This window comes from Pseudorca crassidens, chromosome X (assembly GCF_039906515.1).
Source record: "Pseudorca crassidens isolate mPseCra1 chromosome X, mPseCra1.hap1, whole genome shotgun sequence".
Classification (NCBI taxonomy): domain Eukaryota; kingdom Metazoa; phylum Chordata; class Mammalia; order Artiodactyla; family Delphinidae; genus Pseudorca; species Pseudorca crassidens.
Genome location: NC_090317.1, coordinates 72,215,202 through 72,241,131, shown reverse-complemented (window position 1 = coordinate 72,241,131; position 25,930 = coordinate 72,215,202). Strand labels below are relative to the sequence as shown.

The 25,930-nt window shown below is 42.0% G+C and overlaps 2 protein-coding genes across 4 annotated transcripts; both read left to right on the top strand.

Annotated features, from left to right (window-relative positions):
- Positions 1 to 7,540: 7,540 nt before the first annotated feature.
- NONO (non-POU domain containing octamer binding) lies at positions 7,541 to 21,333 on the top strand. 3 transcript variants are annotated; one of them, XM_067723346.1, is made up of 12 exons: positions 7,673 to 7,814; positions 8,498 to 8,554; positions 13,227 to 13,386; positions 14,523 to 14,716; positions 15,953 to 16,254; positions 17,148 to 17,243; positions 17,439 to 17,635; positions 17,979 to 18,063; positions 18,493 to 18,595; positions 19,176 to 19,215; positions 19,444 to 19,553; positions 20,287 to 21,333. In XM_067723346.1, exons 3-12 carry the CDS (start codon positions 13,236 to 13,238, stop codon positions 20,419 to 20,421), a joined length of 1,413 nt encoding a protein of 470 aa, XP_067579447.1. In that variant the 5' UTR covers positions 7,673 to 7,814; positions 8,498 to 8,554; positions 13,227 to 13,235; the 3' UTR covers positions 20,422 to 21,333. The 3 variants fall into 3 exon arrangements, with proteins under 3 accessions (XP_067579449.1, XP_067579447.1, XP_067579448.1); XM_067723348.1 differs by lacking the exons at positions 7,673 to 7,814; positions 8,498 to 8,554 and adding an exon at positions 7,541 to 7,664; XM_067723347.1 differs by lacking the exon at positions 8,498 to 8,554.
- A 135-nt stretch (positions 21,334 to 21,468) lies between these two features.
- Positions 21,469 to 25,727, top strand: ITGB1BP2 (integrin subunit beta 1 binding protein 2). Its single transcript, XM_067723350.1, has 11 exons — positions 21,469 to 22,031; positions 22,288 to 22,337; positions 22,427 to 22,483; positions 22,561 to 22,706; positions 23,572 to 23,666; positions 23,773 to 23,831; positions 23,974 to 24,044; positions 24,164 to 24,263; positions 24,534 to 24,647; positions 24,896 to 24,958; positions 25,320 to 25,727. The coding sequence occupies exons 1-11, from the start codon at positions 21,968 to 21,970 to the stop codon at positions 25,545 to 25,547; spliced, it is 1,047 nt and encodes a 348-aa protein (XP_067579451.1). The 5' UTR covers positions 21,469 to 21,967; the 3' UTR covers positions 25,548 to 25,727.
- Positions 25,728 to 25,930: the final 203 nt, after the last annotated feature.

The window sequence follows — 25,930 nt, the reverse complement described above, 5'->3', positions numbered from 1 at the left end:
AACTATTATATATAGAATAGATAAAAAAGAAGGCCCTACTGACTGTACAGCACAGGGAATTGTATTCAATATCTTGTGATAAACCATGATGGAAAAGAATATAGGGACTTCTCTGGTGGCACAGTGGTTAAGAATCCACCTGCCAATGCTGGGGACATGGGTTCCATCCCTGGTCTGGGAAGATCTCCCATGCCTAGGAGCAACTAAGCCCGCAAGCCACAACTACTGAAACCCACGTGCTCTAGGGCCTGCGTGCCACAACTACTGAGCCCGTGTGCTGCAATTACTGAAGCCTGCGTGCCTAGAGCCCATGCTCCACAACAAGAAAAGCCACCGCAATGAGAAGCCTGTGCACCGCAACAAAGAGTAGCCCCCGCTCACCGCAACTAGAGAAAGCCTGCGCACAGCAACAAAGACCCAACGCAGCCAAAAATAAATAAAAATAATTTTAAAAAGAATATAAAAAAGAGTGTGTATATATGTATAACTGCATCACTTTGCTGTACAGCAGAAATCAACACAACATTGTAAATCAACTATACTTCAATAAAAAATTAAGCAGAGAGTGAATAACACTGCTTCAGTGAAAATTATCAAACGAATATTCTATTGAGAGCAAAATTCTTTTTGTATTGCTAAGAAAGTTTTAAAACACAGTATTATTTGAAACTTTAAAAAAAATGAAGAAAAATCAGTGAAATGTAGTAAAAGCGCGCCTATTCCTCCTTATCAGCAAGTCCAACGGTGGCAGTCTGATTTAGTGTGATTCTGACTACACGCCACTCTTTAACATTCACTCTCTCCTGTCCAAACATCTCTCCCAATTTGGGAGGCAACATATCCTAATTCACTCCACAGGAGGTCAACTGACTTTATGAGACACACACCCTAGGGTCTATATGGGTTCCAGGATCTCTACAGGACTTTCTGCTATGGTGCTGTCCCTTGGGAAATCAACTTAGGTTATTATTACTTCTTTAGGTCCCACTTATACTTTCTTTTTTTTAATAAGAGCTTTATTGAGATAGAATTCATATACTATACAATTTGCCCATTTAAAGTATACAACTTAATGGATTTTAGTATATTCACAGATATGTGCAACCATTAATGACCACAGTCGATTTTACATTTTCATCATTTTAAAAAGAAACCTTGTACCCTTTAGCTATCTTCCCCCATCTCTCCATCTCCCAAAACCTTATGCAAGCACTGTTCTACTTCTTTTCTCCATAGATTCCCCTATTCTGAACATTTCATATAAATAGAATCATATAATATGTGGTCTTTTGTGACTGGCTTTTTCCACTTAGCATGTTTTCAAGGTTCATCCATGTTGTAGCATGTATCAGAAATTCATTACTTTTTTATGACTGAATAATATCCCATTGTACAGATATACCGTATTTGCTTAACCATTCATCAGTTGATGTACCTTTTGGCTATTATGAATAACGCTGCTATAAACATTCACTTTTACAAGCTTTTATGTGAACACGTTTTCAGTTCTCTTGGGTAGGTAACTGGGAGTTGGGACTTCCCTGATGGTGCAGTGGTTAAGAATCCGCCTGCCAATGCAGGGGACATGGGTTCGAGCCCTGGTCTGGGAAGATCCTACGTGCCGTGGTGCAACTAAGCCCGTGCACCCTAGAGCCCTGTGCGCTGCGACTACGGAGCCCACGCACCTAGAGCCCATGCTCCGCAACAAGAGAAGCCACTGCAATGAGAAGCCCACGCACCTCAACGAAGAGTAGCCCCCACTTGTCGCAACTAGAGAAGGCCCGCGTGCAGCAACGAAGACCCAATGCAGCCAAAAAAAAAAAAAAAAAAGATAACTGGGAGTGGCATTTCTGGATCAAATGGTAACTTTATGTTTAATTGTTTGTGGAACTGCCAAATTGTCTTCCAAAGTAGCTGCACTATTTTATATTCCCACCAGCAGAGTTCCAGTTTCTCCACATCCTTGCTAACACTCATTTGATTAATCAAAGCCCATTTATTTAGCTCTTCTTTAATTTCTTCCAACAATGTTTTATAGTTTTCAGAGTATATTTTTGCATTCTTTTGTTAAGTTTGTCCCTAAGCATTTTATTCTTTTTCATGTTATTGTAAATAGAATTGTTTCTTAATTTCATTTTCAAATTGTTCATTGCAAGTAAATAGGAATTCAATTGACATTTGTATATTGATCTTGTATCCTGCAACCCTGCTGAACTCATTTATTAGTTCTAATCTTTTTTTAGTGGATTTCTTAGGATTTTCTGTATACAAGATCATGTCATCTACAAGTAGAGATAGTTTTACTTCTTCCTTTCCATTTTGGATACCATTTATTGCTTTCTCTTGCCAATTACACTGGCTAGAACCTCTAGTACAATGTTGAATACAGGTGGCATCCACTTATAGTTTTTGTACACTAGGCCATTCCCTTTTTGTTTTTTGTTTTTTTTGATTGATGTTACCTGTTTATCTAGTTACTTGGTAATTTACTGAGGACAGAAGTCATCCTTAGTACTGAAAAACCCCACATTATTATGTTCAGTATCTTAAAAATATTCAATAAGTATTATGTGATTGATAATGATAATTAGAAAAAAAATTGACCTCTCAGAGCCTTGCTTTGACACTTTTCATCTGTTGCTTGGCTGGCTCCTCTCACCTTAAACCAAAATGCACTAATTGACTTACCCTCTGCCTCTATTTCCTGTCCTGGTTATAACCAGACAACCAGGCACCCAAACCAGAAACCTTCAAATCATTCTAGTCTTCTACTCCTTACCTCCTATGTTTAATTGATTAAGTCCCCTTGATCCTACCTTCTAATTATTTAGATTTGGTTTCCTCTTCTCTATCCCTACAACCACTGTCTTAGTTCAGGCCTTCCCCACCTTTCACCTGAAATTATTTTTATTTTATTTTATTTTATTTATTTATTATAAATTTATTTAGTTTTGGTTGCGTTGGGCCTTCGTTGCTGCGCGCGGGCTTTCTCTAGTTGTGGCGAGTGGGGGCTACTCTTTGTTGTGGTGCATGGGCTTCTCAATGTGGTAGCTTCTCTGGTTGTGGAGCACGAGCTCTAGGCACGTGGGCTCAGTAGTTGTGGCTCGCAGGCCCTAGAGCACAGGCTCAGTAGTTGTGGCACATGGGCTTAGTTGCTCTGTGGCATGTGGGATGTTCCCGGACCACAGCTCGAACCCATGTCCCCTGCATTGGCAGGCTGATTCTTAACCACTGCACCACCAGAGAAGTCCCTCACCTGAAATTATTATGATTGTATTCTAGCCGGTGTCCTTATCTTCTAGCTTATCTCCTCCAATCTTTTCTACATACTGTTGCCAGGGTGATTGTGGTAAGCTGAGTAATACTCGCCCCCCCCCAAAAAAAGAAAAGATATCCATGTCCTAATTCCTAGAGCCTGTGAATGTTACCTTATATGGCAAAAAAAAGTAGGACTTTGCAGATGTGATTAAGTTAAGGATCTTTTTATTTTAATATTTATCTTTTGGCCGCACCGGGTCTTAGTTGTGGCATGTGGGCTCTTCATTGCCACGTGCGGGATCTTTAGTTGTGGCATGCAGGATCTACTTCCCTGACCAGGGATCGAACTCGGGTCCCCTGCACTGAGCATGGAGTCTTAACTGGTGGACCACCAGGGCAATCCCAGGTTAAGGATCTTAAGATGGGGAGATTTTCCAGGTGGTCCCTAAATATAATGACAAGTGTTGTTATAAGAGAGAGGCAGGACTTCCCTGGTGGCACAGTGGTTAAGAATCTGCCTGCCAATGCAGGGGACACGGATTCGATCCCTGGTCCGGGAAGATCCCACATGCCATGGAGCGACTAAGCCCATGCGCCACAACTACAGTGCCTGTGCTCTAGAGCCCGCGAGCCACAACTACTGAGCCCACGTGCCACAACTACTGAAGCCTGTGCGCCTAGAGCCCGTGCTCCACAACAAGAGAAGCCACCGCAATGAGAAGCCCCTGCTCCTCAACGAAGAGTAGCCTCCGCTCGCCACAACTAGAGAAAATCGACAGGCAGCAACGAAGACCCAAGGCACCCAAAAATAAATAAATAAATTTATTTTTAAAAATAAAAAAATAAAACCTAAAAAAAGGAGACAAAAAAAAACAATCTGTGGGGCTTCCCTGGTGGCACAGTGGTTGAGAGTCCGCCTGCTGATGCAGGGGACACGGATTGGTGCCCTGGTCCGGGAAGATCCCACATGCCGCGGAGCGGCTAGGCCCGTGAGCCATGGCCGCTGAGCCTGCGTGTCCAGAGCCTGTGCTCCGCAACAGGAGAGGCCACAACAGTGAGAGGCCCGCGTACCGCCAAAAAAAAAAAAAAAAAAAGCAATCTGTTTCATGAAATCGTATGATTTTTTTTAACATCTCTGTTGGAGTATAATTGCTTTATAATGGTATGTTAGTTTCTGCTGTATAACAAAGTGAATCGGCTATACATATACATATATCCCCATATCTCCTCCCTCTTGCGTCTCCCTCCTACCCTCCCTATCCCACCCCTCAAGGTTGCCACAAAGCATATGATTTTAAACAGAGGTAATTTACCAGTGATAAAATATGAGACCTATAAATGTCTTTTAATTCATTCCCTTTACCAATCTACTCGTCCTCAACATGAACAATATGCTTCAGTATACTGAGTAGTAATGAAAAGAAAAACCATAAGTATGAGTATATTATTCTCAGCTGACTTCCTCAATGCATTTTCCAGTGGTATCTTTTTTTTCCTAGCATAGATTAGCAATGAATCCACACCACGCAAAGGATCTTGTTCATAACATAAAGTGTGCATTTGGTGGGGGGACACCCAGCATCAGTGAAAGCCTCATAAAATAAGGGCTTGCTATTCTTTGGGATTTCAGTCAGTGCACATTAAAAAAGTATCTGTAGTTGCTAGCACTTTTATAGCCTCTCAGTGGAAGTTAACAGTGGCCAGAAGGGACTAACTTTATTTTGCTTTTAAAAGAAGGCATGAAAACACGTCCACCAAAACTCATGGACCACATCTACAGAGCTGATAAGGGACTAGTTTAAAAAAAAATTCAACACCTTGTTGACAAGGCTCTCAGGGAATTTAACCCGGAAGTTATTCTCTTTTTCTTAACCACTGTGCCACCAGGGAAGCCCAATATACTTCTGTGTATTTTTGAATGTTTCCTTCAATAAGTATATATTACTTTTAAAATCAGAAAAAAAACCCATTATTTTTACAAAACCCTTCAATATCTCTCCATCACCTACAGATTAAAGTAAAAAATTCTAAGCATGGCACAGGCCCTTAATTGTTTGGCCTATGTCTATCTCTCTAGGCTAATTTCCTGTCACTCAGCCTCCCCACTTCTCTTCAGCCATGACAAATTACCTAAAACATAGGTCATTCTGTCTCTGACCCTTTGCACACTGATCTCTCTGACTTCAACTTCTTAGTTAAGACCCAATTCAAAGGTGCTCTTTTCTGTGAAGGCATTCTTGATCCACTCAAGCAGAGCTACCTTTACCTCTAATATGATACTATTATTTTATTTGCCTACAGTATTGAAGTTATTTGTTTACATTAACATTTCTCTGCTTATGTTGTGATTGCCTTGAGGAGCTACACAAAAGTACAACAATTTTTCTTTTCATTTGTTATTTTAGTTTTTCAATGGTGTAAACAGCTGTCGTGATTAACAAAGTATAAGTTCATTAAAATGGTATTGAATCCATAGTAGCTTTATTTATTTATTTATTTATTTATGGCTGCATTGTGTCTCCGTTGCTGCACGCGGGCTTTCTCTAGTTGCGGCGAGCGGCGTCTACTCTTTGTTGTGGTGTGCAGGCTTCTCATTGCAGTGGCTTCTCTTGTTGCTGAGCATGGGCTCTATGCGTGCAGGCTTCAGTAGTTGTAGCGTGTGGGCTTCAGTAGTTGTGGCATGCAGGCTCAGTAGTTGTGGCATACAGGCTTAGTTGCTCCACGGCATGTGGGATCTTCCTGGACCAGGGCACAAACCCGTGTCCCCTCCATTGGCAGGCAGATTCTTAACCACTGTGCCACCAGGGAAGTCCCATAGTAGCTTTTTTGTAACTATGTATTTTTTCACTTAACAGATACTAGAAACCATCATGCTGGAGTCTCTAAAATATTAGATATGAAAAGTCCTCATAGATCTTTATGCATTTATATGGAAAGATAGCTAAAGTATTTTAAGTGAGAAAATCATGGCTCAGAAAAGTATGTATAGCTTAATCCTACATGTATAAAAAGGTATGAAGTTTTCCCTTTGACCAGGACAGTACATAGAAAATAGAAATGCAATAATGTCATAATTGTAATCACTGGGATGAATAGAGGGAGAGACTTTTCTCTTTTTACTCTTGGGTATTGTTTGATTTTTTTTTTCTGTAAGCAAAAAATGGCTTTTTCAGAATAGAGGAATTCTTTTTTCATAATAGAGGTGTTATTTATTCTCAAAAATAACAATTCCATTGGTCTAGATATGTCCAATATGGTAGCCACTAGCCATATGTGACTACTTAATTTTAGCTAATTAAAATGAAATGGAATTAACAATTCAGTTCCTCACTTGCACTCATCATATTTCAAGCCCTCAATGGCCACATATGGCCGGTAGCTACTGTATTGAACAGAGAAGATATAGAACATTTCTGTCATTGCAGAAGGTTCTAGACAGGCTCTAGATCACTGTGTCCCCACATAAGGTGGAGCCAGTCGGAACACCCTGAAACCTTGAGTGTGAATTAGTTAATTAGTGGGAATTAACTACAAACACCTATCACTTGAGTGTTGTAGCCCTTGATTAACCACAGGGCTAGTTAGGCGTTACTGAAAAATGAAGGTGATTACCTAATTGGCATCCTTTGGAATATAGAATCAGTCTGATCTGGAGGCCTACAATGTATCCATGGCAATGATGACACCTGTTGAGTCTCTGTAAATCATGAGAATAGTGATGTTTGGACTGCTGGGTTCCCTGGTTACCATGGAAATGAGGGTACTGGTTACAGTTCTTTGTAATCACACAGAGACTAAAGTATCGACCCCCCCTCCCCCATCCCTTTCTATAACCATAGCCATAGTGATGACTATTTCTGCTGGGCTTTAGGAGTAAACCTGACAGCAGGAGAAGCAACTAGAAAATCAGATTAAGTAAGGAGTGTCAGAGTGCAAGCCCTAATGAGGAAGTGTGAAAAAAGAAACATGGCGGGGCATTTTTTCAGTAGGAAAAGTCTAGATCTACTACACTGAATACAATGACATTGTTACTCTAGCTTCTTGTACAGGCGCAGTGCAGGAATTCTCAGAGCACGCCTACGCGCACATTTTCTCCCCTTCTGTTTCACTCTCTTTCCACTTTCCTCTCTCCCTTTTTTCCCCTCTCCTTTCCCCCTCCCATCACTTGGTCTTTCGGTCTTTCAGTCAGTCCGTTGATGTCTCTCCTTCCAACCCTTTATCCCCCTCCCCCCTCCTTTTCCGCCTCTAGCGGACGCAACTTGCGCATGCGCACTCGGTACAAAGCCTCGCTCTTTGTCCCCAACTGTCGTTCACACGAACTCAAGTCTTTCGCATTCGGTAGCCAATAAGATCGAAGAAATCGTGGAAAACCGATTCCGCCTCTGGAGATAAACGTTGATTGGCAGGTAAGAAAACCAATAGAGAACGCCACTTTGTAGCCCTTGGGAGCCACAGAGCTCCGTCGTCTGGTTTCCGGCGGTCGCGCGCTCTTTTCTCGGGACGGTAGAGGCCGTGTAGCGTCGCCTTTACTCTGAGGAGAAAACAGTCGGTAGAGGGTGAGTTTGGGGACGACTTAGTTCTTGTTCGAGAGGGGAGTAGGATTTTTCGCGACAGTCGGTGAAGATAGAGGCGAGAGCGAGGCTGGGTTTGGAGGGAGTTGGGCCGTTCGTTCCGAGGCCTCTTAAGGCCTTGTCCCCGCCGCCACACGGCCTCCTCAGCCCACCCGCGGAGGCCCATCGCTCTCCCCTCGCCTCGCCTTCGGCTCTAACCTGGTTCCCGTTTCCCTTCCCGCCTCTTTTCTTTGTGCGACACATCTTGGAATCTGAGCCCTGTCAGTAAGTTCCCCGGCCCTTGAGCCGACCTGGGCCTGAGGGTGTGGGGTCTATTATCCGAGAGCCCTGAAGTCGCGGCTGCAGGAGGAGGCGCTTTGTCGGGTGCTCCTCCTCTCGACCTCTTGAGGCCATTAATTCCGGAGGAGAAAGCGCCCCCCCTCCCAGCGATGTTTTTTTGTAGAAACTCTTAGCTGGGAAGTTCATCTGCTAGTCCAGACCTCGCCGCTTTCCTAGGCAGGTTCCTGGAGGCTTTTTTTTTTTTTTTTTGGTCTTGTTGCCTAGCTACTCGACCCATCTATGACATCACTTTTTAAAATGAAAATGAATGTTATGGATTTTCTATTGGGTATTTTACATTTGGAAAAATTATTGTCGAAAGTTGATGCTTTTCTTTGTGTTCTTAACAGAGAAGTCGAGGTTAGAGAGGACTGGGAGGCACTTTGCTATCTTCGGTGGAAGTTGAGGTAGGTGTAGGGGGTAGAGTTGCCAGATGAAATACAGGACACCCCGTTAGATTTGAATTTCACGTAGGCAACAGATTATTTTTTAGTATACGTTGCATGGGACTTATACTAAAAATCATTCATTTTTTAACACCTGAAATTCAAATTTAACTGTAGTGTGTTTTTATTTGATACGTCTGGCAACTGTAATGGGAGGGTGCTGGTTGCACTTACATTGTTTCTTTGTCCGACTTCTTATTACTAAAGGTCTTAAGAGACTCTTAGGAAAGGACCTTACCATGCCAGTGCCTCCTACAGCTTTCAGGCTGGTCCACATCCAGGCAGCCATCTCTGTCTGGTAGATTTTTACTAGATTTACCCCCACAGTTTCCACTAAAAAAGTTGATCCTTTTCCTGAAGATTAAGGGGACATTTATTTAGATTTCAGATATATGTGATGTAGTGTTTGGTCTGTACCTGAACAACATTTGTGCAGTTGCGTTGCAAATAGCACCAGTTTTTCTAACATAAATATGTGTTTTCTCTCAAGAAAGTCCATCAGGGTTAGACTTAAGGGCAGATAAGTAGACAGAAATCCTTACTAATGATCTTTATGCTGTGTTCTTTTCTCAGAGGCCCAGTGGTTAGGGGGCAGTGAATTTATTACCAAGATACCTGCACATACTTACAAATTATATTGGTGGTCATCATCAGAAGTACATTATAGGGACAACACTTACTGAGTACTTGCTACTTTGTGGGCACTGTTTTAGGTGATTTATACAATATTTAGTGTTCACCGTTGAATGCCTGCTTGGGAAATAAAAAACTGAAGGGAAAGATTTATAAAGATTGGCAGTATGGAGACATTTATTCAACACAAAGGTAGGCAGTTTGGTTGTAAAAATATTTTTGCTAGAATGCAGAAGAGCAGGGGAAGAATGTAATTGATGACATTTGTCTAACTGGAGCACCCACCATATGTAGAATTAAGGGTAGTGGTTGCCAGCAGGAACAAGTGACCTCATTTAGTCAAAATAACCAGCCCTGTGAGATAGATGTTACAGGTGAGGAAACTGAGGCTCAGAAGTTAAGTGACATTTTAGTAAGTTTTTTGGATTCTGAACTCTAAAATCAAGGTGAGCTTGATTACACAGTTTGTAGCATAGGGATGAGTATGAGCTTTAGAGTTCAACAGGCCTGAGTTCTACTCCATGCTCCATCACATTTTTGTGTGACCTTGGATGTGCATCAGTTTTCTTATTCAGAAGAATGATAGTTATGAGCATTAAATGAGATAATACGGACTTAGCACAGTGCCTGACATATAGTGGTCAGTAAATATCTGGTATTATCATTTAACTACCAGGCTACACTTTCTAAAACCAAAACTAACCTCCCTTGAAGTAATCCTAAATGGTTTAGGACATCCCAGTGCTCAAGATCATTTCTACTAAGTTCTAAAATGGCTTTTTTTGAAATGGAGTGGTGAGGTGTGGTTAGGATGTAAATATAGAGTTTTTAATATTTCAGTTTTGAGTGGATCGCTATAAGGATTTCTGTTAACATATACATTGTGGGTTCCTGAATGGGATGCAGGGTATTGAGGCTGGGGCCACTGACTCTTATATTAAAGGCTGGAGGAAAAAACAAAGAGGCTCCTTGTATTCTAGCCAGAGGTAAGAACTAGTTGGAGAAATGGCTGTGGATAATTCAAGTTTCTGCTGTAGGCCACTTTGAGGTCAGGGGAATGGAGGTGTTTGATTCATGGGATTCAAATAGGAAAAGATCTGGTTCTAACGCCCACTTACCTATCCTCACCTGTAGCTGGAGTAGACTTTAAATTTTGTAGGAAATTTTTAATTTCCTACTTTTATATCTTGTTTTTAAAAACATTTTTTAAGGTATCCCATTTGCTGTGAAACTGGTACACTTATTCATGGTGCTTAAAGTTGTTACACTATGTGGCAAGAGTCACAAAGGCATTTAATTATTCTATGTTTAAGAATTTATCCTAAGGAAATCAACAGAAAGCTATAAGCAAGAAGGTATTTATTTCAGCATTTTAATAGGAAAAAGCTGAAAACAGCCTAAATGTCTCATAGGGAGTAGTTTAGTAAATTAGTGTACATCCAATTGGACTTTATGTAGCCATTAACAAGTATAATTAAGTTGACACTATAGAAATGGGGAAAGGGTGAATATACAACAATGCATTTATGATTACAGTTTTGAAATGATAGTGTATGTTTTGAAGGTAAATAAGCAAAAATGGAAATTGTGGGAGGAATATTTAGTCATGGAGGTGCCCCAAGATTTAGCTGTGAGCATTGTTTATAATGGTGAAAAGTTAGAAACAGCCCAAGTGTCCCAACACAATAGGGGCTTGGTTGACAGCTGAATACTTTGTCTGCCAACAGTAAATGTAGAAGATTTAGTGACATGGAATATACCATTTAGAATACATACAAATGTATAAATCAGTGACTGAAAGGGTATACCAAAATGTTAACAGTGACTTTTGTAGTGGTGGGTCTTCGGGGTTTTCTTTATTTTTATTTCTACGTTTTCTATGTTAAAGATGTATTTTGTACCTTATTAATGAGAAACAAAAGATTAATGAAATGATACAAATGAGAATTCAAGTCTTGGCTTGAATGTCAGGTTTCTAGTGAGGCTAACCTCACAGGTCTATTTAAAATTGCAATCTTCCCCCTTCCACTCCCTGTCCATTTTTTCCCCCCCTCCACCCCCTTTTCTTTATTTTCCCCTACACTTAACCTCTTCTTAAGTACTTCTTAATAATTTAATTATTATATATATTGTTTTCTCTCCCTGGAAGGCTATCACTGCTGAAGGCAAGAATCTGCTTTGTTCATTGAGGCATCCCAAGCACCTAGAATAGTGCCTAGCAAATAGGAAGCATTCAGTGAATATTTGTTGAATGAATTAGTTTAAAAAATTAGTAAAAAAATTATCAATCTACAAGCAGGACAGATTTCATTTTTGCCCACCTTCTGTTTCTTATCTACATTCATGCATTTAAAAAAACACTTCCCCTCTTAAAGCATCAAACATTTTTCATGTTTACATGGTCTTTATAATTTTTAATGCTGTGTAACATTCCATTGTATAGATGTACCACAATTTATTAAAAACACTGCCCCTAATTTTGGGTACCTAAGTCATTTTTATCATTTTTGTTACCAGAAAGCCCATAACAGTGAGTATTTCTTGGATGTAGTTTTAAATTTTAAAATGATATTCTTAGGATAAATTACTGGAAGTAGAATTCCTGAGTTAAAAGAATAGGAACATCTTGATAGCTCTTGTTACCTATTGTCTTATGAAACAACTTTTGGATACAGAACTTAATTGCATTGATGTTTTCAGTTTGGGTGGGATATGATATAAAATGTATTAGAAAGTTTTTATACACATAGAAGTATTCTTATATACCCATAATCCAAAATCAACAGTTATTAAGCCTTTGTCACATTTTTTTTGTCTGAGGAATATAATTTCTTATAAAGGAATCATGTTAATAATAGAGTATTCAGGGAAAAGGTCCTTTTCTGCATCTTTCCTTCAGTTAAATCTGACTGGAGGGTCCTGTGTTGAGGGGAAAAGATTCAGGATTGATTTTGCCCTTTAATTTACTGGAGAACTGCCTTTGGATGAGGAAGATGGTCCTCACTTTGTTAACCTGATCCATTAGGAAATTTCCATTTTAAAACCATCAACTTTTGTATTCAGTCTGGATTATACCAGGAGTTTTCATTTAATTTTATGCTGCTTTTTTTTTTTTTTTTTTTTGGCCACACCTGTGTGGCTTATGGGATCTCAGTTCTCCAGCCAGGGATTTAACTCAGGCCACAGTAGTGAAAGCCCAGAATCCTAACCACTAGGCCACGAGGGAACTCCCTTATGTTGATTTTTAAATGACAGAATTTAAGATTTTATGATTGTATAATTTTGTATTTGCTGCTTTTATTGCTTTGGTAGTCGTTTATTTTTCCATTGTGATTAATAGCAGTATTTACCTAGTGTTTACTATATGCCAGTACAGAACTAGTGTTTTCACATACTCATTAATCTTTATAGCTACTTTGAGAGGTAGGTATTTTTATTATTCCCTTTATAACAGCTTAAGAAACTGGTGCAGAAGTAATTTACTAAGTAGTACATGGCTAGTAAGTAAGTATTAGGACCATGCTTCAAATCTAAGTATATCTAACTCCACAGCCCATACTTTTCCTGCTGTTCATTCCACAGTATCTACTGTAGGCTAGGACTGCAAGGTACCAGAGAAGAACAAGACTTATTATTAGTCCTTGTGATAACTAGAATCTGTTTTAGTCATTGTGTTTTAAAGTGTGCTTTAATATTATGATAAGGCCAATTTTTAGGGAGTAGATTCTTTTGGGAAAGTAGTTTCCTATTAATCCATATAGTTATTGAACTGGAAGTTTCCTCAAGTCATTCTAGTGCAAGCTGTTCTTATCTAGTACTTGTCTAGTTTCTATGTACAACATAACTGCTAGTGCTGGTGGTTTTTAGATTTTTGAATTGTACTCCTTTGCCATACTTGTTAAAAATAATACCAAAGGTGATTAATGACATACAAGTCATCAGGAAGATGGCTGATTGTGCTCTTAGCACTGAATGTATTTGACCTACCGTTTCTTTTTAGGGTGCAAAAATGCAGAGCAATAAAACTTTTAACTTGGAGAAACAAAACCACACTCCGAGGAAACATCATCAGCATCACCATCAGCAGCACCACCAGCAGCAACAGCAGCAGCCACCACCTCCACCAATACCTGCAAATGGGCAACAAGCCAGCAGCCAAAGTGAGTACATGCTAGGTAGTGGGGTAGAAATAGGTCCCTTCTTGGGAATAGTTTCTGGATTTTTAGATTAGATTCTTGGGATTATAAAGTAATGGGCCTTTGTAGCACACCTTTGTTGTTCTTTTCTCTATTTACCTCTTAATACTTAGGATAGAAAAAGGCTGATTCTCTGAAATAAGGAGCAGACATGTAGGATAGCAGTTGAGTACAGGTTGCTTTGCTGCATTGGCACATTCTGTTGCTAGACAGATGGCTGCATGCTTTACCTCAGAGCTTGGTTCTTAGAGGTAAGCATCAGATGACTAGTACATAGAGAAAATATAGAAAAGGTCTTTAAGACTTAATGGAGAAGAAATCTGGTATTAAGTATTATATTTTTATCTTGGGGCCTGTGCCACCCCATTTTTTAAAAAAATATTTATTTATTTATTTGATTGCACTGGGTCTTAGTTGCAGCAGGCAGGCTTCCCAGTTGTGGCATGCGAACTCCCAGCCTTGGCATGCATGTGGGATCTAGTTCCCTGACCAGGGATCAAACCCGAGCCCCCTGCATTGGGAGCCTGGAGTCCTGTACACTGTGCCACCAGGGAAGTCTCTGTGCCACCCCATTTTTAATCAGAGTAAAAGGTCTTTAAAGGTATGTTTCCATCCATTCAGCAAATTTTGAGCACCTGTTGTGTGCCTCTAAGACTACAACCAACCTCAACCCTCTTTTATTTCCAGAGATTCCTACAAAGAATACTCTTTCCTAACTCATTCTTTTCATTCCATTACCCCAAGCCTGAAAGAATGGGAACTGTTAAGGTTATGAAGATTAGTGAGGGATTGGGAAATGGAACAATTATGTTTTAAATGTAAAAATCTGATCTCTTCTGATCTAGGGCTCCTTGACTTGCTTAATTTTCTCTTTCTGTCTCTGAGTTAGTCTGGGGTGGCTCCTGGCCCATAGTAGAGTTGTTAAGAAGTCTCCCCAGATCTCTGCCTACTGCTTTCACATTCTAAGGTGCAATTTACCGATAAGTGGTTAGTGGATAGATTCCATTGGGAAATGGTGTTTGACTTCTCTACAGCAATTATATTGCCCATCTAGCGGCAGTTGTAACTCTTTGAGAATGTGACTGTGTGTCTTCTCTCAGATGAAGGCTTGACTATTGACCTGAAGAATTTTAGGAAACCAGGAGAGAAGACCTTCACCCAGCGTAGCCGGCTCTTTGTGGGCAATCTTCCTCCTGACATCACTGAGGAGGAAATGAGGAAACTATTTGAGAAATATGGGAAGGCAGGCGAAGTCTTCATTCATAAGGACAAGGGCTTTGGCTTTATCCGCTTGGTGAGCAACTGTGGGCTTTTAGAGCGTGTGCTCTAAAAGGTGGGGAAGCTGGGCAATGATGGATATGGAAAGTTAGGCAGTAGACATAATTCTCAGATGATATTAAAAGCTTATAGTTACAGTTGGCAGAACAGGACAAAAATGCAGATTTTATTTTAATTTTTCCTCATAGGTTTTTGTTTTGTTTCAAGGACAACATAGGTTTATTTGCCTAGGACTCTGGGGATAAAGTATGCCCTTTGGAACTTTTTTTGTTTTAATTCGGAAATTTCAAACATACAGAAGTGGAGTGAATAGTATAATGAACCTGCATGTACTCGTTACCCAGCTTCAGTAACTATCAACTCATAGTTAATTTTGTTTTATCTCTACCCTTCTATTTACTGCTCCCCACAAATATTTTAATAAATTAGACTTTTTTCCAAAAAAAAATGAAAAAAGGTTTTTATTTTAGTAATGATCAAGGTTTATATAATTTATTTCCAAAGCCCTTACACATATGTTATCTCACTTAAGATTCGTCAAAACCTTGAGGGAACAGTTTTATTTGTATCTATTTTTTAAAAAATTTTAAGTGTAGATCTTTTAAAAAAATCTGATTTGATTTAGGAAATTTGTTTAAGTGCATGGGGGAAACGTTTCTGGGCATTATCTATCTCCATAAATAAGGGACATAATGTGCTAGCAAGATCACTGGATGTTACGGTCAGAACTAGTCTTCATTCCAGATCTACCACTAACTATATAGGCAAGTCATTTTTTCTAGGGCTCAGCTTCCTCTTCAGTAATGTGGAGGGTCCCATCAAGGTCTGTGGTTCTAAAGAGGCCTCTTGTAGGGCATAGTGATTCTGGTTAAACTTGTATGTAGCTAGCAAAAATTAAAATAATTCTGGCTGCTGTATTTTAAGGGTAGGCTTTATGATGGTCATTCTTGTCCAGATGATCTGTTAACACTTCAGGGAATAGCCTATGATACCAGTGACCATGTAAGTGGTATTAACTCTAGAATTTCCAGTTGATATATTGCAAGGCCATCAGAGAAATTAGGCTAACCAAAGAGTTATCTGAAACACCTGACTCCATTCTTCCAGTTCTATCCATGTTTCTTTGTATGCTTGTTGCCAAGGGTTTTTTGGGTTTTTTTGGAGACATTGAGCTATTCTTCTTGAGGCTCTTGATGGCTGTGTACGTGATCTTTGTCCAACTGAGTTATTCTGACTTTCCTCTGCTTCCTAGGAAACACGAACCCTAGCAGAGATTGCCAAAGTGGAACTGGACAACATGCCTCTCCGTGGAAAGCAGCTGCGTGTGCGCTTTGCCTGCCATAGTGCATCCCTTACAGTCCGAAACCTTCCTCAGTATGTGTCCAATGAACTGCTGGAGGAAGCCTTTTCTGTGTTCGGCCAGGTGGAGAGGGCTGTAGTCATTGTGGATGATCGAGGAAGGCCCTCAGGAAAAGGCATTGTTGAATTCTCAGGGAAGCCAGCGGCTCGGAAAGCTCTGGACAGATGCAGTGAAGGCTCCTTCCTGCTAACCACGTGAGTGAGGGGTCATTTTCAGAAACATACCTTAAATGCTACTTCCTTCTGTGGTCTGGGGAGCTAGCCTCTAAGAACCATGTTCCTGTGTTCATTTAAAGACTTTTGATATAATTCAGCTCTAGTAGAGTTTTCAGTGTACTCTTAAATTAATGGAAATGGTATGAGGATTTAAAAATAAACCTTTGCAGTCTTTCAGTAGGTTGTCATTTAATCAGTGTTAAGTCTCCCCTTATGGTGAAGTTTTAGAACTCTAAAAAGTTGTTTTGTGCATGTAGCATCTCTCTTAGTATTTACCCCAAGTCGTTACCTTGAGTTCTGTAGATACCATATATAAAGGCTGCACTTGGAACGTCCCTGATGGCCCAGTGGTTAAGAATCTGCCTGGCAATGCAGGGGACATGGATTTGATCCCTGGTCCGGGAAGATCCCACGTGCCATGGAGCAACTAAGCCCATGCGCCACAATACTGAGCCCACACACCACAACGACTGAAGCCCGTGTGCCTAGAGCCAGTGCTCTTCAACAAGAGAAGCCACCATGATGAGAAGCCCCCACACCACAACGAAGAGTAGCCCCTGCTTACAGCAACTAGAGAAAGCCTATGCGCAGCAGCAAAGACCCAATGCAGCCAAAAAAATAAATAAAATTTAAAAATAAATAAATAAAGGCTGCACTTAAGTCCTCCACCTACTTAAAGACTGTATTCAGAGATCTGAAACCTGACTCTATCCTGTCAACCCCAGATTCCACATGATGCCATTAAAAGGGCGTGGTTACTTAGGACTGGGTATAAAAACCCCTTCAGAAGTATGTTTAATTGTCCAGTCCTGACCCCTAACTAGTTCACTGTGCCGGTATAATTTGATTAACACTGAGCGTTTCTCTCCCAGATTTCCTCGACCTGTGACTGTGGAGCCCATGGACCAGTTAGATGATGAAGAGGGACTCCCAGAGAAGCTGGTTATAAAGAACCAGCAATTTCACAAGTATGTGGTCCTGATAGATTCCCTGTTAGGTATTTGCCTGTTCTTAAGGAAGCTTGTAAAGAGATGTGTAAAAGAGGCACATCTTTGCTGTATGTGTTCACTGGCAGCCATCGTCTTGGCCCTCAGGAGGAATGTAGTGTTTTGTTGGGAAAATCTTGGACAAAAGTTTTAGTAACCTAGGAACCTTGTGTATAGGGAGCGAGAGCAGCCACCCAGATTTGCACAGCCTGGCTCCTTTGAGTATGAGTATGCCATGCGCTGGAAGGCACTTATTGAGATGGAGAAGCAGCAGCAGGACCAAGTGGACCGAAACATTAAGGAAGCTCGTGAGAAGCTGGAGATGGAGATGGAGGCTGCTCGCCATGAGCACCAGGTCATGCTAATGAGGCAGGGTGAGTATCGGCCTGTAAGTCTTATAACTAGAAGAAGGACAGAGTAACTTTTTTCAGGAGTTTCTTTATCAATCAGTAGAGAAAGGCCTAAACTTCAACTTTTATTCTCTGAAATATTTTGTTGATCTTGGTAGGCAAATGAGCTTGGAGATGTGGCAGAGGATACTGGATTCTGTGGAGAAGGAAATAATAGGTTTGACTTCATTTTTGGAATCTGGATACCTCGGATGGCCACTCAGGGATTAAATATCCCCTTTGCTTTCTGGATCTATCTTTATGGAAAATTACTGGGCCTATATGAGGATCATGAAGAATACGCTCAGTCAGTCTGTTGTTTTCACAGATTTGATGAGGCGTCAAGAAGAACTTAGGAGGATGGAAGAGCTGCACAACCAAGAAGTGCAAAAACGAAAGCAGCTGGAGCTCAGGTAACTCTTTTCTCCAACCCTTTTTATCTGACAACTTTAAAATGTAATGTCTCTCTCCTGTTTCCTACCACCATGCTACCTCATGCGTTTGTAAATATGTTGGCAAATATTTCCTGGCTGCTTCTCAAGTTCTCCCTTTAGATGGGAGATGTTTCAGGTACCCATGGTTCTAGGAATTCCTGGGACTGCGCTAAAGAGGAAAGCAGCTGAGTGCTGGTCTTATGAGACTGGCTCCTTTGGGAAAGAACTTTTTTCCCTGAAGGACACATCTGGGTTGTTTTAGGGCTGGGCACATTTAACAGTGAGTTTCCTGGAGAGCTATGATAGTTTTCAGTAGGCTCTTGATCTCCTTGGCTGAGTCCCCTATTAAGATAATCTGTTCGAGTTTTGGAATGCCTCTGCTTAAATATCTTGGTGACTTCTCTGTAGGCAGGAAGAGGAGCGCAGGCGCCGTGAGGAAGAGATGCGGCGGCAACAAGAAGAAATGATGCGACGACAGCAGGAAGGATTCAAGGGAACATTCCCTGATGCGGTATTATCTCCCATGTGCCCATGATATGAAAAACTCATCATGAATTGTCCATTAGGACTATTAAAAACACACTAGGCTATGACCAATTTTTCCATTCTATGACACTCCTTATAGAAAGAAGCATTCATAGGAAGGAAAGGTAAGGTTTGAAGAGGAGCTCTTGCCTCACAGGCAATTTAGGATGAAAAGCTGGGAGGCCATTGTATGCTGTTTAAACTCAGTGACTGCAGGATCAGATAGACCCAGTCCTGTAGCAGCCTTGACTGGTCTTCTGATGTCCTTGGCAGCTGTACAGGTTGGAGCCCTAGAAGAAATCGGCGATGTCTCTCCTTTTCTTTCATCTTTCCTTCTGTTCCTAATAGGAAACTCTGACTTGTGTCCTAGTAGCTCTAATCTTGAATTCATTGTACAGCTGTAATGAGTTCAAGGAGCTGTTGTTGATGTTCTTCCTCAGCTTGGTCTCAGTGCACTTAGGATGTGTTATCACTGTCTACTTCCCTTAGTATGTGGGCCTCAGTGGATTGTGGTAGAATGAATGCAGTGCTGTCGTGGACTGTCTTGAGTATTTTTTGTTTTTCAGAGAGAGCAGGAGATACGAATGGGCCAGATGGCTATGGGAGGTAAGGACTTAAGGGGTTAATGGCTCTGATTTCCTTTTTTGTCTCGTCTCTGGTAAACTAGGTAGCTTCTCCTACCTAGTCCAAATTTAAGAGGCTTGACATTTCTGGGAGCATCATTTTGGTGGGAGGGTAACATGTCTTAGCCCAGAGATCTTGAATTATTTCCTTTGGCATAGAAAAAGACTGACAATCTCTGTCTCCTATACTGATCACACTGCTCTGCTTTAGGTGCTATGGGCATAAACAACAGAGGCGCTATGCCCCCTGCTCCTGTGCCAGCTGGTACCCCAGCTCCTCCAGGACCTGCCACTATGATGCCAGATGGAACCTTGGGATTGGTAATAAACTGCAGGGCCTTATAGTAACTCTAAATGGTAATAGGAGGAGGAAAGACTTTGCCTTCGTGATCCCTGGGCCTGCCACAATTTTGCTACAGATAACAGTTTTTAGGATCACTGTTATCCATGAAATATTACCTCAAATCTTTGTTTGGAGTCTTGTGCAAACCCAGTCTCAGACTATATTTTACCCAGGAGTTAAGCAAATAACTGTCTGACTGGGTAGTCTTGATTGACTGTTTAGTTGCTACCCTGGGTGAACAGGTTCTTCTTTGGAGGGAAGGCAACGAAGGCTAGGCATTATCACATAAAATAGATGTGAGTCCAAAAGCTTTATGGCTCATACAATCCTGAGGTGGTTTTAGTTCTACTGTCAAAATGTTTCAATTAGATAGGCTTAAGGTTGCTGAAGAGTGATGGCCTGCCCTCGTCCATATACCTGGTTCAGGAAAAAGGACTTGGCTAGCACTTATCCAGCCTAGGAATGTAGTATGTAATATTGCTTAGCATGTAGAAATACGAATAAAAAGTTAAAGGTAGGATGGTTGGGTAGGACTGTATTTCAGGCTACTTTCCTTTTAGGGATAGCCACTAAAGTTCTAAACAGGCTTGGTCAACCCTACCATCAGGAGCCTTGAATAGTTGGGTGGAAATGGCCTCCGGGGAGGGACTACAGATGGGTGGGAAGCTAGGGCATAGGTTCTATTATAACATTGCTCTCTTTCTCTTTAAGACCCCACCAACAACTGAACGCTTTGGCCAAGCTGCTACAATGGAAGGAATTGGGGCAATTGGTGGAACCCCTCCTGCATTCAACCGTGCAGCTCCTGGAGCTGAATTTGCTCCAAACAAACGTCGCCGATACTAATAAAATTGCAGTGTCTAGTTTCCCAAAACCCTTAAAAGAAGGACCCTTTTTGGACTAGATGAATTCTACCCTGGAAAAGTGTACTAGGTGAATTCTACCCTGGAAAAGTGTTAGGGATTCCTCCCGATAGTTAGGTCTTCCCTGCCTGTAGTACTCTAGGGAGTATGCTGGAGGCAGAGGGTAAGGGAGGGGCGATATTTAACAAATCAGTTCTGTGTGGTATATCCTTTAACTAACCAGTTCTGTGTGGTGCATTCCTAAAGTCTCATGTGATTGTTGAGAGCCTGAGGGGCGGGGAGCCATGACAAAATGGATCCAGTTAGGGCCATTAATCTTAATCATTCCACTCTTTGTCCACCCTGTTCTATTTGCTTTCTTGTCCTTACACCCCCCATCCCAGAGACACTGCCACATATACCACAAAAACCAAACATCCCCCAATGACCTTGGCCCCATTGCTCCATTCACTCCCAGGTGGGAATTCAGGCAGATGTCCACAGAGGTCACAGGCAACATACATACGGTTCTGTTATATCCCATATATTATGCCTTTGTGTCCTAAGGAAGACATTTTCTCTTAGAGATTTTCATTTAGTATATCTTTAAAAAAAACTGTTGTGTTAAACTTGCCTCCATCTTTTTCTTGGGTAAGGACAACTCAGAAATGGCCCTTTTGTGTCTATGATATTGCTGTTCACAGCTTTTCTTGATAGGCCTAGTACAATCTTGAGAATAGGGTTGCTGTATGCTGAAGGTCAGACAGTAGCTCTTAGCTTTGCCTATCTTAGGTAGTTATGCTGTGCATTTTTTATTGGTGTACCATGATTGATTTGTCCCTGATACCTTTGGAGTTTTTCTGAGAAATGAAGTAATGCAACATCAACTTATTAAAATACATTTTAAGCCTTTTAATTTTCTGTGCTGTTTTTGAAGGGGCAAGGAGGGAGGGGAGTTCTGTCTCAGATGAGCACAAGGCTATAAGAATAATCCTTTATGACCTTTTGCTTAAAGTATTAATCATCTATCCAGGCAAACATGGGGAGGTTGGATGCATGCTATGACTGAAGTGGTTGACAAAGATCCGGGGCTATTGGTGGTACACAGAAGTAATGAGGATGGGAGGAGAGCTGCTGCTCTGAAAGGGAGAAAATGGGCTGGAGGAATTGGGATACCTTCAAGCTGGGAGGGGGCTCAAAATTGGTATTCATTTCTGAGCAGCTGCTGGTATGTCAGAGGCTTGGAATTGGCATGGTAAATCTAAAACCGTCTCAGCAGTGGTTAGCTGACCTCACCCAAGTTCCAAGCCCTACTCTGCTTGATCCTTTTTTCTTGAGCCTCAGAGCTAAAATGTTCCTGAGCTCTTTCCTATTGGCTGGGCAGACCAATTGAAGTTCCCTTGCCCATGTTAGGAGGTGTACGCCTCCTGAACTAAAGATAGAAACAGCTGGCCCTTCCAGGCAGCTAAAAGCCTCCAGACTAAGAGGTGTTCCCCACTCGGCAGCCAGACTCCTTGAAACACCCTTTCAATAATTCTACCAACGCCTCCATGTCTCTACTCTGCCGTAACAAAGGCTGTGGGCAGCACTTTGACCCCCAAACCAACCTTCCTGGTGAGTAATCCTGACCTTGCCAGGAGCTCTGTGAGTGCTGGGGGAGTTGTCAGCTGTGGGCACTCTGTTAAAGGAAGAAAGAAAAGAAAAATTTAGTGTACCTGCCATAGTTAATTGGTCTGAGTGATTTTCAGTCTTTACTGATTTTTTTTACATCATATGGAAAGACTGTAAGCATATAAACCTGGAAAAAAGGTAAGAAGTGATGTTTGGTATAGTATCTTTCCTTCCTTGATCCTTCTACCGGTATCCACAGATTCCTGTTGCCATCACCCTGGGGTCCCAATCTTCCATGATGCACTTAAGGTGAGGAATAGGCAAGGGGGGATAGCAAGAGCATTTCGCAAAAGAAATATAGCCAGAAATCTAAGCTGAGCTGGATCTCTTGTTATCAGGGTTGGTCCTGCTGCCGGAAGCGAACTGTAGATTTCTCTGAGTTCTTAAACATCAAGGTAAATTCTTTACTTCCTGGGATTCTGCCCCTAACAGAAGGATTCTATCCCTAATCCTCTCTCCTTATCTGTACTAGGGCTGTACTGTGGGACCACACTGTGCTGAGAAGCTCCCTGAGACCCCTCAACCTGAGGGCCCTGCCACAAGCAGTTCACTTCAGGAGCAAAAACCTCCGAATACGATTCCAAAGTCAGCAGAGACTTTGCGCCGAGAGAGGCCCAAGTAAAGAGGAGGAGGTCCCTGGGTTTTTCCTACATTAACGGAGCTTACTAGGGGTGATTAATGGGTCATTGAGGTTTGGGGACTAGTCACTAGAGGTGTCAGGAGACCCAAGGGTCAAGGCTTGGTGTATCTTTGGTGCCTTAGGTGAAATTTGTGTCCGGAAATAATGTCCTTTGTGCTAAAGTGGTACGGGGTGATGGGATAGGTATTCTGTGGGGTTTTTTTGTTTTGTTTTTTTGGCCGCTCCGTCTGGCATGTGGGATCTTAGTTCCCTGACCAGGGATTGAACCCGTGCCCATGCAGTGGAAGCACAGTTAACCACTGGACCGCCAGGGAAGTCCTGGGATAGGTATTTTGAATCAATAGAGTAGATAGCCTCTCGTGAATACATACTTAGTTATAATACAAGGGGGATTGTTGAGAATGACTTTTTTTTTCTTTTGGAAAAGAGCTTTAAAATAAGGTTTGCATCAAGAAAAGGATGTAGTAGTATTGGCAGCCAGGAGACTGCAGAGAAGAATAAGTTAATTTTGTGGAAATAGTATGAGCAACAGAAGAAAGTCATATTAGGTCTATAACTAATTAGATGAAGAAGAAGAGGGAATGATGCAGTTCTGCAGAGAAATATGGTTGGATTTAGAGCAACTGAATAGATGGGCAAGAGGAGCCCTGGAGAATTCCCCAGGGTTCAAGGATTTGGCATGTCCACAGAGAAGAAAATTGGCAATGGGGTTGCTACCCATCTTCTCTAACCCTGCTCCACTTTCACCAGACTTCTTCGATTCCATTACCAGTGGTGGGAAGGTTGGCGCTGTTGATCACGGTTAGTGGGTCAGGACTAAATCACCCCACCCATACTCCCTAGGTCAGAGTTGCCTCCAAAGCTGCTTCCGCTAAATATATCCCAAGCCCTGGGAATGGCACTGGAACAGAAGGAATTAGACCAAGAACCTGGAGCAGGTAAGTGGGTCTTTAGTAGGACAGGCTTCACAGGCAGGAATTTAGTGAAAGTGGCAATTGGGTGGAGGAAATGAATAGGGTTCCTGACTCTGTTTCCTTTGCCCAGGACTTGACAGTAGTCTGATCCAGACTGGTGCCAGCTGCCAGAACCCAGGATGTGATGCTGTGAGTGAGAGTTTGTGGAGGACTCAAGCATGTGGTTGAGAGATGCCATGCCTGAGGGATAACTGGGTATAGATATGAGGCTGCATAGGGTACATTTTTAAATGATCCAATTCTTTTCCTGATTCTCCTTTATCTGTCTTAGGTTTACCAAGGCCCGGAGAGTGATGCTACTCCATGTACCTACCACCCAGGAGCACCTCGATTCCATGAGGGGTGATGGAGGGGACTGGGTGGGCTGTGAGACAGGTTTCTCCCAATGTTGACCTTAAGATGGAAGTGGGGGCTTGTGGGGACGGGAAAGGAGAGTCAGTTGAATTCTATTCCTACCTCAGGATGAAATCTTGGAGTTGTTGTGGTATCCAGACCCTGGATTTTGGGGCATTCCTGGCACAGCCAGGGTGCAGAGTTGGTAGACATGACTGGGGGAAGCAGGTAAGTCCCGACTTTCCTGAACTCTTGATTAGAACCCAATTCCAAAATAATTTCTTCTCCCTGTACCTCATGGCCAAGCTCTGTATCTTCTCCCTTTTGCATGGACCAAATAAGATTCTGCTCCTTATCCTTTACCAGCCCAGTGGTTTTGCAATATGAGGTAATGTTAATCTTTCTGACACTCTCTGTCTCTTCTCCACATATACCATGAGAACGCCCCTTGGGTTAAGAGTTCATTCTTACCACCCACTTTTCACGTCTTCTTTTTAGCTGCCAGCGTCTTGCCGTCATGATTGGCACCAGACAGATTCCTTAGTAGTGGTGACTGTATACGGCCAGATTCCACTTCCTGCGTTCAACTGGGTGAAGGCCAGTCAAACTGAGGTGAGGAACGTCTGATGCTGGATGGGAAGCCAGTGAATTGGGTGATATTATAATCTTACAGGCAGAGTCGTCGTAGGCAGTAAACATGTAGGCTCCATAGTCCTCTGAGAGGAAGGTAGAGCTGTTAGGTCAGGGTTATCTGGCTGACCCGTGGATGTAGGGGTTACACCACTGGCCTGCTTCTCTGTCGTAATTACTTGTTCTGACCTTCTGGGATTGTTACTACCCCTGTAATTCTTTTCTCTCAGCTTCATGTCCACATTGTCTTTGATGGTAACCGTGTGTTCCGAGCACAGATGAAGCTCTGGGGGGTAAGTGAAGATAAGGGGGCACAGGAGGGGGAGGCAGATGGGGTAAAAAGAAGGGCCAGGCTGGAATGAATAGAGGGTGTCTTGAGGGAAGGAGTTGTAGTGGGAAAGTGGAGGTTTTCTCTTCATTTGCTTTGATATTCTCTCTCTCTCCCTCTTCCTCCCTCTTTTTCTCCCTCTCCCCCCCCAACTCCCCTTTCTTTCCTCTTTCTCTCTCTCCCTTACTTATTTCTTCCCTATATTTTTCCCCACCTTGCATTTTTTATTTTTCTCCCTGTCATTCATCACCATCCTACCCTGACTCCAATCCCTTTGATTTCCTCATTTTCTCTTCTGTGTTCCACTATCTTTCCCTCCTCCTCAGGTCATAAACGTGGAGCAGAGCTCTGTCTCCTTGATGCCATCTCGGGTTGAAATCTCCCTGGTCAAGGCTGACCCAGGATCCTGGGCCCAGCTGGAGCACCCCGATGCACTGGCTGAGAAGGCTAAGGCAGGGGTTGGGTTAGAGATGGATGAGGAAGAATCTGAGGATTCAGATGATGACCTGAGCTGGACAGAGGAGGAGGAAGAGGAGGAAGTGATGGGGGAGTAGTGACACCAGACAGTCAAGTGTCTAGATAGGACCTCAGTGACTCCCTTAGGATCTCAGAGACCAGGATATGGTTGGCCATGTGGTGTCATTGAGCAGCAGGAGGCAGAAGGAGGGGAGAACAAAAGTGTCCCAACCATTCTGTTTTTTTCCCTTAAATAAATCTTGTATTCTGCAGTTTCACATAGTGTCGTTCTCTCACCTCACTATCTAAGATTGTATTCGTTCCCTCCAACTTCCGTGTGTGTGCAACACACATGTGTGAAAAAAACACATGTAATCAATTCTTCACAACCACCAAGTATTTACTGAGTACTTACTATGTGCCCAGTTATATGTTAGGTGGTTTAGAGGTATCTGAGAAACAGAAGACTCATTCATTCCTC

Coding starts and splice junctions, on each gene's coding strand:
- ITGB1BP2 (XM_067723350.1), top strand. CDS start 21,968: ATGTCTCTACTCTGCCGTAACAAAGGCTGTGGGCAGCACTTTGACCCC. Junction 23,667..23,772: donor AGACCAAGAACCTGGAGCAG/GTAAGTGGGTCT, acceptor TCCTTTGCCCAG/GACTTGACAGTAGTCTGATC. Junction 24,648..24,895: donor TGAAGGCCAGTCAAACTGAG/GTGAGGAACGTC, acceptor CTTTTCTCTCAG/CTTCATGTCCACATTGTCTT.
- NONO (XM_067723348.1), top strand. CDS start 13,236: ATGCAGAGCAATAAAACTTTTAACTTGGAGAAACAAAACCACACTCCG. Junction 14,717..15,952: donor GCTTTGGCTTTATCCGCTTG/GTGAGCAACTGT, acceptor TCTGCTTCCTAG/GAAACACGAACCCTAGCAGA. Junction 16,255..17,147: donor GGCTCCTTCCTGCTAACCAC/GTGAGTGAGGGG, acceptor TTTCTCTCCCAG/ATTTCCTCGACCTGTGACTG.